The sequence below is a fragment of the Scardinius erythrophthalmus genome, assembly GCF_964197995.2.
Source record: "Scardinius erythrophthalmus genome assembly, chromosome: 10".
NCBI classification, from domain to species: Eukaryota; Metazoa; Chordata; class Actinopteri; order Cypriniformes; family Leuciscidae; genus Scardinius; species Scardinius erythrophthalmus.
The window spans coordinates 10,271,757-10,285,464 of NC_138230.1; the positions used below are offsets into that span (position 1 = coordinate 10,271,757).

The 13,708-nt window shown below is 38.0% G+C and overlaps 1 protein-coding gene across 4 annotated transcripts in view; it reads right to left on the bottom strand.

Annotated features, from left to right (window-relative positions):
- The window catches only part of LOC308697741 (uncharacterized protein), a 40,142-nt gene extending 27,095 nt beyond the window's left edge, over positions 1-13,047 (bottom strand). For 3 of the 4 annotated variants that reach the window (XM_081377251.1, XM_081377249.1, XM_081377248.1), the window contains exon 1: positions 12,681-13,016. In XM_081377251.1, coding sequence (XP_081233377.1) covers positions 12,681-12,747 — 67 coding nt within the window. In that variant the 5' untranslated portion in view covers positions 12,748-13,016. Of the gene's footprint in view, positions 1-12,680 lie in introns of all 4 variants that reach the window. The other variant, XM_081377250.1, reaches the window with a different exon arrangement.
- Positions 13,048-13,708: the final 661 nt, after the last annotated feature.

Here is a 13,708-nt window from a genome sequence, read left to right on the forward strand (position 1 = left end):
AATATCTTACAATAACCACAACTGTTTTCAACATTGGTAATAGTCCAAAATGTTTGAAAAATGATCATATTAGAATGATTTCTGAAGGATCATGTGACACTGAAGACTGGGAATTCAGGTTTTCATCGCAGAAACAAATTACATTTTAAAATATATTAATATAGAAAACAGTTATTTTAAAGGGGCTATATGCTTTTTTCTGAAATTTAAACTCGCGACTGACACCTGTGGCCAAAAAACGGAACTGCTCTTCCTTTCTGCTCGCTCTCGTACGTGCACACTTCACAAGTCATCCGCTGCAAAGAAGTCAACATTATGTTTACAGAGGTAAGAACAGTCAAATACATATATTGTTTGAGAAACTAAGTTTGTTTGCTGACTAGCGGTGGTGGCAGAGTGATCTGAAACGTTTAACATGAACGCGCTTGACGTCACATCCGCAGACAGCGCGCGAAAAATCCGACCCGACAGAAAATAGGAAAAATAGGATACAGGCAGAGAATGTCTAATATGGCTTATAGGTGCACCCACTGTGAGCTGACAAGGTGTCAGTATGCTCATCAGGAGATGTTTGAGTCATACATGGTCAAATAAAAAGGCTATTGTTACGTTTATTTTGGGGAAACAGTTGCATATAGCCCCTTTAAATTGTAATACTATTTCACAATATTACTGTTTTTACTGTATTTTTGATCAAATAAATGCAGCCTTGGTGAGCAGAAGAGACAAAAACTTACAAACCCCTAACTTTTGAAGGGTAGTGTAGGTTATTAATATTTTTCAATTACCACAAGGCACACGAAGTGATACTACCAGAATTTACTCCATTCAAATTACTACTAAGTAAATTAAATACAAAGAATTTGTATTGAAACAGTTTATGAATAATCTTCCTGAAAATTTCAGGAACGAATAGCACCATTTCTTCAGAATGACCTAGTTATACTTCTGCTACAGAAGGAATAAACATGTGAAAATGTGTATATTTGACGTTCCAAACAAAGCTGGAATATGACATGATAAAGATCTCAGTGTTTCAGTAGCCCTGACACAAAAACAGACTTACTTTAAAATAAAGAAATAACTCTGCAGCAAATCACTGCTACCTAAACCATAACACCTGTTTCTACATGTCTAATACTGAACATCTGTATTGTTATATGGTCTTTGCCATGTGACGTGGCTAAGCACAGAATTGAAGATAACTTCAAAAGCAATGCAAGTAAAAACATTCACAGCACTAGAAATACAAAACAGAGTAATGAAAGCAACAGAATTACGTTTCTCTTGGGGTTCTTCTGAAGCATCCAGTGGAGTGGCAGCAATCTGTCTCGCTGATCAACATGCTGGATAAACTGGGTTACCCACATCTGCAATCACACACACACACACACACACACACACACACACACACACACACACACACACACACACACACACACACACACACACACACACACACACACACACACACACACACACACACACACACACACACACACACACACACACGGAGCCAGACGAGTGCTGGAATCATCCAAACACTATTAATATTTTAACAACCCTCTGCATCTCTCCCCCTCAGTGAAGTCAGACACTTGCACAAATGGAAACTCAGAAACGGCCTATATCTTGATATATGACTGTGAGATTGTAGCGCAAGACCGACTTCACGGCTAAAAGGTGTTCTTCAAACTAGACAGCTCATGGCACAAAACAAAATTATTCTCAATCCAACAATAAGAACCTGAACGGTTTCCCCGATTACAGACACAACAAACAGAACAACGGCAAGCGCTTTAAACCACGACACCCGCAAGCGTTATAGTATTGCATCATTTGCTAACTGGTCTCCAACTGAGACGCTTCGTGCTTGTTTGGTGTGTGATGATCAAGATCAATCATCTAGAAATAATCAGCATCAATAAACACTTCAGCTCATTCAGGGCACAATGATACTCAAAATACATTGTATTTATATTTCAGAATATGCCATTTTTCAACAGTTCTTTGTGTTTTTATGTGGGTTTTTTTCCCAGCAAATGTCCAAAAGCCTTGACCTCAGATCAGTAAAAATGAGATAAGCCGCTTTAAGTGATTTTTATCCTTCTATATTAAAGCTCCCCTTGAGTGGTTTAATGGAAAGAGCATCCAGATGCCTACTTAAACTGTGTGTTTATATGTGTAGACATAAAGGATGTCTTATGTGTGTGGACGTGAAGGATGTCGGCACAGTGACTTTGTTTATATGTGCAGTGACCCACATCTATCCGTCTACATGTTATGGCAGCTGCCTTCAGCCACATATGAAATGTCAAAGGGTTTACTTTCTTAGTACATGTTTCTGAACTTACTGCTTATTTAAATATATGCAGTTGGCAGACACTTTTATCCAAAGCAACTTTGCATTTAAGCAATACATCTTTTTCAATTCATGTATTTCATTGGAATCAAACCAATGACCTTGGCATTGCTAGTGAGATGCTCTACTGTTCGAGCTACAGGAAGGCTATGTGCATTATGTTATCACAAAGAATAAAGTTGTCTGTCTTTGTAATCTTGTAAGTGCAACATAATACAATATATACAATATTAAGTAAACCTTCACTAAAATTCCAAGTGGACTTCTGAGAAATAAAAGGGATAGATTGACCCCTTAAAAATCCCATGCACAAAGGGTTCAGAATCATTTTAAAGAGCCGTACACAAAACAGCATTTCTGTCCTCGCCCACACACAACCATTTCTACCGAAAGCTCAACACATTTCATCAGAATGTTTTGGCTAATTCAATGTTTTCTGCTAACAATAAAAGTGCAGTACTCTCAGCTCTGGCCAACCCATGTAACGTAAATTAATTAAAAACAATCCGTTCTTAAAGGTGTCATGAAATCACAAGTTGAAGTCTCAATCCACTAAGGAGTGAAATTGACAAAAATCTCACAAAGGCTGCATTTATTTGATTAAAAATACAGTAAAAACAATAATATTGTGACATATGATTACAGTTTAAAAGTAATTGTCAGCATCATTACTCCAGTCTTCAGTGTTACGTGATATAAAAAATATATACACAAATAAATATGCTGATTTGCTGCTCAAGAAACATTTCTTATTATTATCAATTTGCAAAACAGTTGCAGTGATGATTCTTTGATAAATAGAATTAATTTTGTGTATGTGTAACTGAATGATAATTTTTTTATGGAAATAATAATTAAAATATATAGACAAAAGAGGCGAAATGAATAATATTATGTGGTACTAGCTTCATACAAGCTAGTATAATTTTTTTTTTTTACTGCAGCATTTGCCCTATGACAAAATTCATGTTACCCGAAATTAGACTCAGAGAGCAGAATCGTGCCCCAAATCATACACTGTGCGTGTTTAAATTCATGCAAAAAAATATTGAAAATGTACAACATGGGTGTAGAGAAGTGTATATCTGGGACTGTCCGTGTCATGTCTAGCTGTCTCTGTGCACTGAAGCAGAAGAGGACAGATATAAATATGTAAAACAGAGCAAACTGATGCTGTCTGTCATAACAGCTGATCCTGGCAGAAGTGTCAGAGTAAATGCTCTCTGACATGTCACAGTATTAAACGGCTTGTGAAAGTCATAATAATGAAATCCAGTGATAAGGACTGTGAATCAGATGGTTAGATCTCTGGACGTCAGGTGTTTTGATTCTGTAAACAAGAGGATGAATAAAACGACCAATACACCTTCTCACCTTGAGCAAACCGCTTGAGAAAGGTCAAATTACTCCAGGTGCACCCTGCAATTAGAGCACTGTAATCTGTTTTAGAGTAAAGTACCTGCTAAACAAAAAGCAATTGTCTAAATGCAGCCAAACAGAGCAAAAAGCGAAGTGTTTAGGAGGAAATGGCCCTGTAATTCCCTGCACGCTCCTTCCATTAGGAGCCACTCGATGCCGAGGTCATTTAATGGAGGACGGACAACCTGTCTCTCCCGAGCCAAGATGAATGCGGAAATGACACCGGCGGCTACCCAAGCCACCATGACTCGATATTTAAAACATAAAAACAGAAGATCAGGCAGCGTTCTGTGAAGAGCAGCTAGTATTACATTCATCATATGACCGTGTCTATAAATATTCAGACACACTCGGGGGAAAGTGTTAATCAGCCGTCCTGCTGCACATGCTGTGGCGACACAAGAATCGTTTTGAAGGTCACCAGAAGCAGATGTGGGAACATCAGGGAAAGAACCCAAGAAATTCTGAGTCATGTGACTCATTCCCAGCAGGAAACGCCTTCTGAGATCACGACACATGCTGCAGACTCTCTCCCACCACATCATAATAGATGTTTCTCTTAGCAATTGCATAGAGCATCTGTTTTAGATTATATTACGACTGCTGAAACACTTTAAGGTGTGGCAATGCTGTTTCTAGATCAGTGTTATGTGGCAATAATGATGAGCAAAGGGGCCAACGCACTGTGCAGCTGCGGAGCTAATATTAGTAGGCCAGTTCTGTGACCACACTGGAGCGGGACAGGCGACGGACGGGGTGTGCGAACACACACACAAGCACATGCTAACGACTGTTTTCTCTTTCTTAAACACTCATGTCTCTCGTCAAAGACGCACTGATGGCTACAGCTGCTGGTGAACCAGTTGAGACTTCATATGTGCACCACACAAAGTTCATGCCAACAGCCTTAGCATACACTAAACAACAGCATCTGACACTAACACACACTGTGTTCAACATATACAAACCAGGGCCAGAAATAAACCTTTTTAAATTGATTTTCAGAGGCTTTTATTGGAGCTTTTTTTATTGCAGCAATGCAATAAAAGAACCAATTTTGGCTCATCAAAGAACCTTTTCAGTGAACATTTCTTACAATAACCTCTTGTTTTTTCTTAGTGTGAAGAACATCATGATAATCTAAAGAACCTTTTACACTTTAAAGAGCCTTTTGCAGAATGGAAAGGTTCTGTGGATGTTAAAGGTTCTTCATGGAACCATTGATGTCACTAAAAAGAGTGTAGAACACTGAATGTCGCTTCATTTACATCAAATACTTTATATTTAAAGGGGTGGGGGGGGGGGGTGGTGGTGAAATGCTATTTCATGCATACTGAGTTTTTTACACTGTTAAAGAGTTGGATTCCCATGCTAAACATGGACAAAGTTTCAAAAATAAAGTTGTACGTTTGATGTAGTATTTCTGTGCCAAAAATACTCCTTCCGGTTTGTCACAAGTTTCGGAAAGTTTTTTTCGAGTATGGGCCTGTGTGACGTCAGATGTAGCGGAATTTCCTTATACGGGTCCTAAGGGCACTTCTCACGGAAGGGCGCGCGCGCACTCGTAGACCAGAGCAAGAGAGCGAAAGCAGTAACTTACGCCCACCAAAGCGCTGTGCTCGGCTTTAGCACAATGTCAAAGAAAGAAGTGTGTTTTTGGTTGCCAGGGCAAGACGACCCTGCACAGATTCCCAAAGAACCCAGCGTTAAGGGACCAGTGGATGGAGTTTGTTTTTCCAGAGCATCAACGGAGTTGTGCAAGTATTCTTGTTTGTTCCCTGCATTTCGACAATGATTGTTTTATAAACAAGGCCCAGTTCGACGCCGGATTTTGCAGATCGTCTAATGCTTAAGGATGGAGCAGTCCCAACAATAAAGGTTCACGGTCGTGCGTTGGAACCGCAGGCGGTGAGTAAAACTGCTTCAAATGTCTGTGTGTTGTTAACTATCGGCGCGTCAGCACAGCAAGTAAACAGCGCTCGTGATTCTTTAGCTCCGCCCACACGGCACGCCTCCAGCCGCTCGTTTTTTTCCGGAAAGACTCGGTACAGCCTATCTTTCTTTTATAAATATAATAAAACTAAAGACTTTTTGGAGATGATATGAAGGATGCAATACTACTCTATAGCTACTCAAGATTAACATGAGATTGACTGAAACTGAGTGTTTCACCCCCCCTTTAAATAATGCAAATAAATTGTCAATCTGACAAATTATGGCTGTTACTTAAAATTAATAAAATAAACATCACAATGGAATAGCATCTGTAAATAATACACAGTAGGCTTTGAATAAAAAACAAAACAAAATATTATATTATTAAAAGTTAAGTATCACAAAAAAACAAAAACAAAAAACACAGAGGAATTCACTACAGGCCCATTTTAAATATCTGCATTGTCATTTTCTAAGTCCTGGTTAAATTCTGACCCTGATACAAAAAATTCATAGAAAGTTCCAAATAAAACCACATTTACAAAATGTTTTCTTTTCACCTCTCAAATTTAAACAAATGTTTGATAAAAGCAATAAGCCATTAAAGGATGTGAAATAGATCATTATATATATAAAATGAAACCAATATTACAATATCAAATACATTCAATATTCCCACAGTTAAGATGGTTTTAGGCATTGTGCTTTTCCAAACAAAACTTAACTGGTAAAATCACCTTTTAAGCACAACCTGTAAAGGCTTATTGTTTTATTACAGTAAAATACTGTTGGACACAATAATCAGAAAAACTAATACATATTTTAAATTATAAATGTTTTATAGTCCAGGACTCCAGGCAAACCAGAGTCTCAACAACCACACTTTGTTGATTCGACATAGAGACCACCAACCCTGTAGACAAGGCGTAAGAAAATAAACAGAGCCCACGGACCACTGGAACAAACTCTAAAAGTTCACTTCAACAAAGAAAACACTATGTAAGAGGATTTACAGAGCAAAAGAAAGCTTTGAAAACCAGCAAGAATTTTAAATTCTCCACTATTCTGTAGAAGTTTAGGAGATTACAGAAGTCTGAAAATCCCCTTTGGTCTGAAAGGATGAAAGAAATCAAACCAACATACTCTAAACTGAAAGTGCTGAGTAAAGTTCGCTAGAATGCCACAAGCTTGAATATAATGGACTCTGGGCATGTAACGTTGTTTCTAATTACAGAAAAATTAACTGCATTTCTGCATAAATTAGCATATATAACCACCGTTTACAAACATTTTCTCAGCACACCAACAATGAAATGCATTATTCTGAAATTATTCAAAGTTTGACCTCATTTACAATATCTGTGTTTTGGTAAACACAAATTCATTCCGGTTCATTTAAAATCTTCTGTCCTTGAGGAGATCCTGTTTTCTCATGTTCTGACTCAAAAGGAATTCACACGCCCCGCTTACGTAAGATGGAGACAGATTTCCACTGTTTTCCTGCCGCCAAGAGAAGTCATTGTGCAACAGTGAAGACTTGATCTAATCACACAAATTCTCACTTTGTTTGCATTTCAGCTGCTGCGACAAAACAGTTTTGCCAACAAAAACATGATCCTGACTTCCACGGCCCTGCAGACGCCACACCTCATCATTGAAGCAGAAGATGATTAATCTCTAATTTCATAGTGCACACTGTCAGTTTAAAAAAGAAATGCTTTTGATCTAAAACATCAGTGCACACCATCATTATGAGCTTTAGGGTAAACAGAGTGGAAAGAACTGCCAAATGATGGCGTATCTCCATGTTAAAATGACTTCATTGTCTGCCTATTGCTGTTTAAGGTTATTAAGAGGTCATTGAAAAGTCTGTTATTGATGTTAGAGGAAAGAAGGACATCCAGGTCATCTAGTGTCCAAGTAGAGCCGGATGTGCATTTCCTAAACTTCCCACGGTTGTATAAAACTAAAGCAGAATGCAAAAATTGGACTCTATTAAAGGTTCTCTAAGCGATGTCGGGAGACGTTACTTCTTGTTGACATTCGAATTGTTGTCAAACAAAACGGAGGCTGGCTAGACCCTCCCTCCTCCTCATCCCGTCATTCGGGACTTTGCGCGTTCCTTATCCTTGTCCCTCTTGCAAGTTTTTCTGTTCATCGGAACGTCGTCTCTTTGGTCGTGTGTCGACCATAATTCAAACTTCCCTCTTCATGCTTCTCTGTTCTCTCTCCTCCACACCCCCTTCACGTGCACGCGCACTAACTCCCCAAACCCCACCCTCAAATACTTCTTGCCAGTGATTGGCTGGAGCACTGTTTGTTATGTTTCGTGGTGCGGGTGAGTCCAGTTTGATTTTGTTTCCGTTTGTGGAGCCTGTGGTGTCTAGAGAGACCGCGTTTTTTTACAGTGTGTTCAGGGGACAGGCAGCTAGCGGATAGTGAGGATATGTTTGCTGTATGTGACAAAAAATGTTTTGGCCTAAAAAACGCGTGACATGACTTAGAGCACCTTTAAACATCTCTCTTGTTTGACGACTCAAATCATTGTGGATCTCTGAGGTTATCTATATGGATAACTTATAATTAAAGGGATGGTTCACCCAAAAATGAAAATTCTGTCATAATTTACTCACCCTCATTTTGTTCTAAACCCGTAAGACTTTTTTTTTTATTTTTTTTTTCAGAACACAAATGAAAGTCCTCCCTATAGCAAAGTACGCAAGTTGCGTAGAGCCCCAAACCCTGCCATTTGCTCTCAAAGATGATTTAATGCCTATAGGGCTGTGCGATTAATATCATTTTTGTTTCGTTTTTGATTTTTGCTTCCAACGATTATGAAAGCATTATGCCACATTCCGTTCCTTTCCTTTAAAGCCTTCCTACGTATTATACAAATAAGTTAAATCATGTAACGTGTAATATACAGTCTCCTACCGGACTTGCACGATACAAATTATGATTTTTTTTAAATCATATTGAGCTGCGAAGGAGGCTTTCTGTGCACGAGCTCTGAGATGGAGCAAAACATGGACAAGTATAGTCTACTCTGAGCTTCAGGCTTTTACTTGACTGAAAAAAAAAAACCACATAAATATGTAGGAATGTGTCCAAATGAAATGCTTGTCAATAGCTTATATTAGATGTGTGCATCTTACTGCTGCTGTCTGTCATTTATTATTCATAAAAGAACAGAAAGAAGAGAGAATCATTCACTGCTCTTCACTGAATAACTTTAATAGATTTAATATAATCAATGTATATTTAATTCATACCGTGGAGACTATGCAGTGGTTTCTTTTTTACATTTGATTACTTTTTTCAATTTCTGTATTGTAAACTATTATTTTTAGAGATGTTTCATTTGTATCTTTTTTAGATTGTATTTGTCCTATTGTTTGTAATTTTCTTCTTTTTTATTGTATTACTGTTTCACCTGCTCTCTCTCTCTCTCTCTCTATATATATAAAAAAAAAACGGTTCAAGAGGTTGGGGGTCATTTTGGGTTTTTTATCAATGCACTGACAGTCACAGGGGACCCTTAAAGTTTTGCTTAGGGCCCCCAGAAGTCTAGGGCCGACACTGTGGTGAACAACTGATGACAGAATTTTCATTTTTGGGTGAAGTAACTTCTTAACCATGAAAAATTGTACTAAACACTGACAATGTATTGATCTATGTACTAGTGCACTGAAGAAACCAGAAACCAAAATACTGATCTGCAGAACTTACAATGAAAAACAAGAAGACTATACAGTCAAAAAGAGGAATTTTTAACAAGGATAATAACAATGCATTTCTAGTTGGTAAGATGGTCTGAATGGTTGCTATCTCATAAGTCTTGCAAATTCAATCTCTGATATTAATTCAGCAAATGAATATTATTAGAAAACATACTCTGTCCATGCAATCCAAGCTGTTTCCGGGCAGATTTTATAGCTCTCTCTAGGTCTCGTCTTTTTTTGTCTCATCTTGTTGCTCTTCCACCCACATAAAACTTCAGATTCAAGCCTCTGGAAACAAACATCTCACATTCAAATGAAATCCTTCCATGCTGCTGCTTCCCTGCTCTCTATTCCTTCCTCCTCCCTTTCCTTTTCCGTCTTCCCACACGGTTATGACAAGCAGCCCTTGCCAATGATACCTCCAGAAATAGAAGTCATCCCCTCATTACTTGGTCTACTTGTATATAACAACATTAGAAAACAACACACTTACTTACTGCCATGATGTATTCAACATAAAATCGTACAAAATGTGGTGATATGCCACAAACTACTCATATTTTCCACTGAAAGCAGAAGTAAAAATGTCTTGCGTTTCTTGGATCTATATTTATCATATAGCAAATTTTGGTTATGACAACAATATGATTTGGCAATTTAGATGATTCAAATCTGTGGAAGCTTTTCAGGTTATTTAACCTGCTTTGCTTTAGACAGAATTTTTTTTAAAGCATGCTTTTTTTGTTATAGCAGTTTGTTGGGTAATATTATTATGAAATTCTATGTATGAATCCTGTCGCAAGAATCCTGTGCAGTCTTGCTGAGCTGGCCACTTTGGCCAGATATTGAAATTTCCAACCCTCCAAGACCTCTTGGAAAAAAAAGCAGGAAATATTTCGTCAGTGGCTCTGAGTGTCTGAGAATGAGAATATCCACGTCATACATTAATAACATAGACAAAAGCCTTCAGATTGAAATAAACCTCACAAATGTTCTCAACTGGGCTTACTCTTAAAAATAAAGGTTCTTCAGTGGTTCTGCACTTTCTCAAGAGACATTTCGGCTGTATGGATGAACATTTTTATTGCAAATTCTGCTGATTTAAATACGTCACCAAAATAACGTTAGCTGACGAACATAGCTATTTTGTTGAAATTGCATACGTTTAATTATAAATACAATCCTAGTGAACTAGAGAGTAAAACGTTTTATAACCTAAAGGTTCTCGTCTGGCATAAGGCTCTAAAATATTCTTGGTTTTTATTGCAAGACAGCAAAGATATATAAAAGAACAAAATCAAGATCTCAATGTGCAGTGTACAGAAAATGTCTTCCAGTGTGTGAGAGAGTAAACCTGGCAGTCTTTGTAGAGAGAGCCGTACCGTTTCATCTGTGATGGGGAAACAGTGTCCTTTTGAACAAGTTCAGTCTTGAAGAGTCTTAGTCCAGTGCCCAAAACACTCACTACAAAGCAATCAATGTTGCTGGATTCTCTCTCTCTCTCTCTCTCTCTCTCTCTCTCTCTCTCTCTCTCTCTCTCTCTCTCTCTCTCTCTCTCTCTCTCTCTTAGACTGCAGGACAAGGCCTCCATCAGAACTGATAATAATAATGCCACACTGCTGTGACTCAGATAGACGAAGGTGTGAGACATACAGCTGCCACTGATCTAGAATCAGCTTTACATTCACAGGATGTGAATAACGGATACCAGAACAACATGTGGGAGGATCAGAACTGAATGGTCCTTTAAAAAGAAGGAATGAGGCTATTAAAGAGCTACAAGAATATTATATTATAGTAGAGGAGCTTTACAATGTAACATTCATCATCATGGTTGCTAGGCTGAAGCTTATAGCTCAGGACAAAAATGAAGAGAACAAGGTCTGTTTTTAACACAGTCATCACATAGGAATGCATTTACAATACTGAGATTCCTCCTCTTTTGCACATTATTATCATTTAGGGCCGCACAAGTGTACATGTGGTGCTCAAAACACCCTTTTTGAATTTTACATTTTAAATCCACCAGGCGAATACTAAGAGACAGGAATGTGCTTCTCTAACTTAGATCTTGTTAGATAATGACTAGGATGTTTTCTTAGCATAACACACACACTGATCTATTGGCATTAGTCTACCTGCAAGCACACATCTGGAAGCTCTGACCTTGCCATTAAAGGTGATTTATGAGAGGACTCTAGTGAAACCTAAGGGACTGCATCCTATTTCAAAAGACTTACTGTGCATTATGACAAGAACCTGAGGTTAAATGATGTGCTGAAGGACACAATAGCTATAGTTCACGAATCACACCTAATGGAATTTGAACCTGCAACCTCTGAGTTTAAACCACAGATCTATAACAATTATACAGAATCCATTTAAATACAACATTATAAACTAATTTCTCTCTTTCATGTATAAGAAAATTAGTACAAATGTATCTGCATGAAATGCAAGTAAGAGATGTTATTTGACTATTAATGCACATCATAAAATAAAATTTTCTTAATCAGTATCTTTGTCTTCTTATTAAAAGATATATGATGAATAGTAGGCCTATATGTATTTTTCTTACCCCACTAGCAAATACCTTAATCTTGTATTTTTATATATTTTTACTTGCAAACAATATAAAAATACTGATTAAGAATGGTAGTTGGTAATTGCAGGATCACATTGAGTGCTGTATCATGAGCAGGAGGGTTAACGATGATAGCAGAAAAAGCTGTGAGCTTTCATTTTGCGCTGGATAATTACTGTACAGTAGCGGGTAAACAGTCGTGCGCGTGGTTGTTTTTGCGCACACCGGCACTGCGCTTAGACCTATGAAACCTCTTAATAAACGCACTGATGTTTTTGCCCCCTGGAGACATAGTAATGATCAAATGAACAAAACGACGTATATATTGTCCGAATCATGCTAGGGACAACAAATTAACAGCGTTCACAATTACACGACAAATTTTCCTCACAGAAATGCGAATAACCGCTATCCAGGTCACGCGCAACTGAGCCGCTACTTTTATCGTTTTTTAATGACAGGCGGCACAGAAACATCCACCTTTAACATATTAATAGGGTCATACAGTAAATAAACACTATAAAATTACAGAAATTGTGCGTACATACGAAGACTCCCCTGAAATATGCAGTGTCCTTTGACAACCCGTGCGTTTACCCAGCTAGGGTTTCATGGACATTGTGTTCGTATTTCTTAATTTCAGTTGTAGGCTACATACCTTTGTCTGACAGCGTCAGTTTTTCTTCAAAGCTGCTCTCTAGAGCCTTGTTCTCCATTTTGTTCATGGTTTGTAGTCAGTCATTCCATTACAGGGTCCAAAAGAGACGCGTAAAAAGAGGAACTCCCAGTTTTGAGCACACACGAATGCAGTAGCCCTTTAAATCTGACCAGCAACAAACAGTTGCGCTCTATTAAAAGAGAAAAACGATCGACGATTGATTAAATTCGCTATTCCCACTAATTTGTGTAATCTCAGCTGTGAAAACTAAAGACAGAAGAAGAGGGGGGCCCAGGTCCGGGGCCCTGCCCACCACACAGCAGCCGTTCGCCGAATACAGCTTCTCAATGCGGGACGGTATCTGCCTGTCCACTGGACCGCACCATTGACCTGCATGGGGGACACTGACACACAGTTACCGCGTTTAAAAAGGCGTCTCGTGTTTATATAAACTATTTCTGGTTTTATATGTCTAATTTACTTCAATAAGCGAAGGAAAATACTGAAGTCTTCTCATGTGCTGTAAAGAATAATGTAGTTTTGTTGTTTTTTTTTCAGCAAGGCTCCCCCTGCTTTCTAAAAGCTGGATCTGCGGCAGAAGGATGGAGGGACACACGTCCTTTAACGCGTCCCATTGGAAAACTGAGGTGGATCCCATATTTTAGAAGTCATCCAACATACATTATGACTGGTGGGCCTGCAAACACAACATATGTGATTACAAGAGTGATTAAAAAAAAGAAATAAATAATAATAATACATTTGAGCATTTAGCTGAACAATTGTTCTGTAAAAATGCTTACTATTTTAAAAATAAGTAATGAAGGTAATTTTGGATAGATAGATGTTGGCAGTTTGGGGAGCGAGTTGGCAGTGTGTAAGGCTTTAGTTTTAAAATGGATTATGATATAAGATTAAATATACTAACGAATTGCTTATTTAGCCTACTTCTTTTACACAAAGGCTACAGGTCAGCTTTTATATAGTTCTCAAAAAACAACAACAAAGATTGCTCTTAAATTATAAGC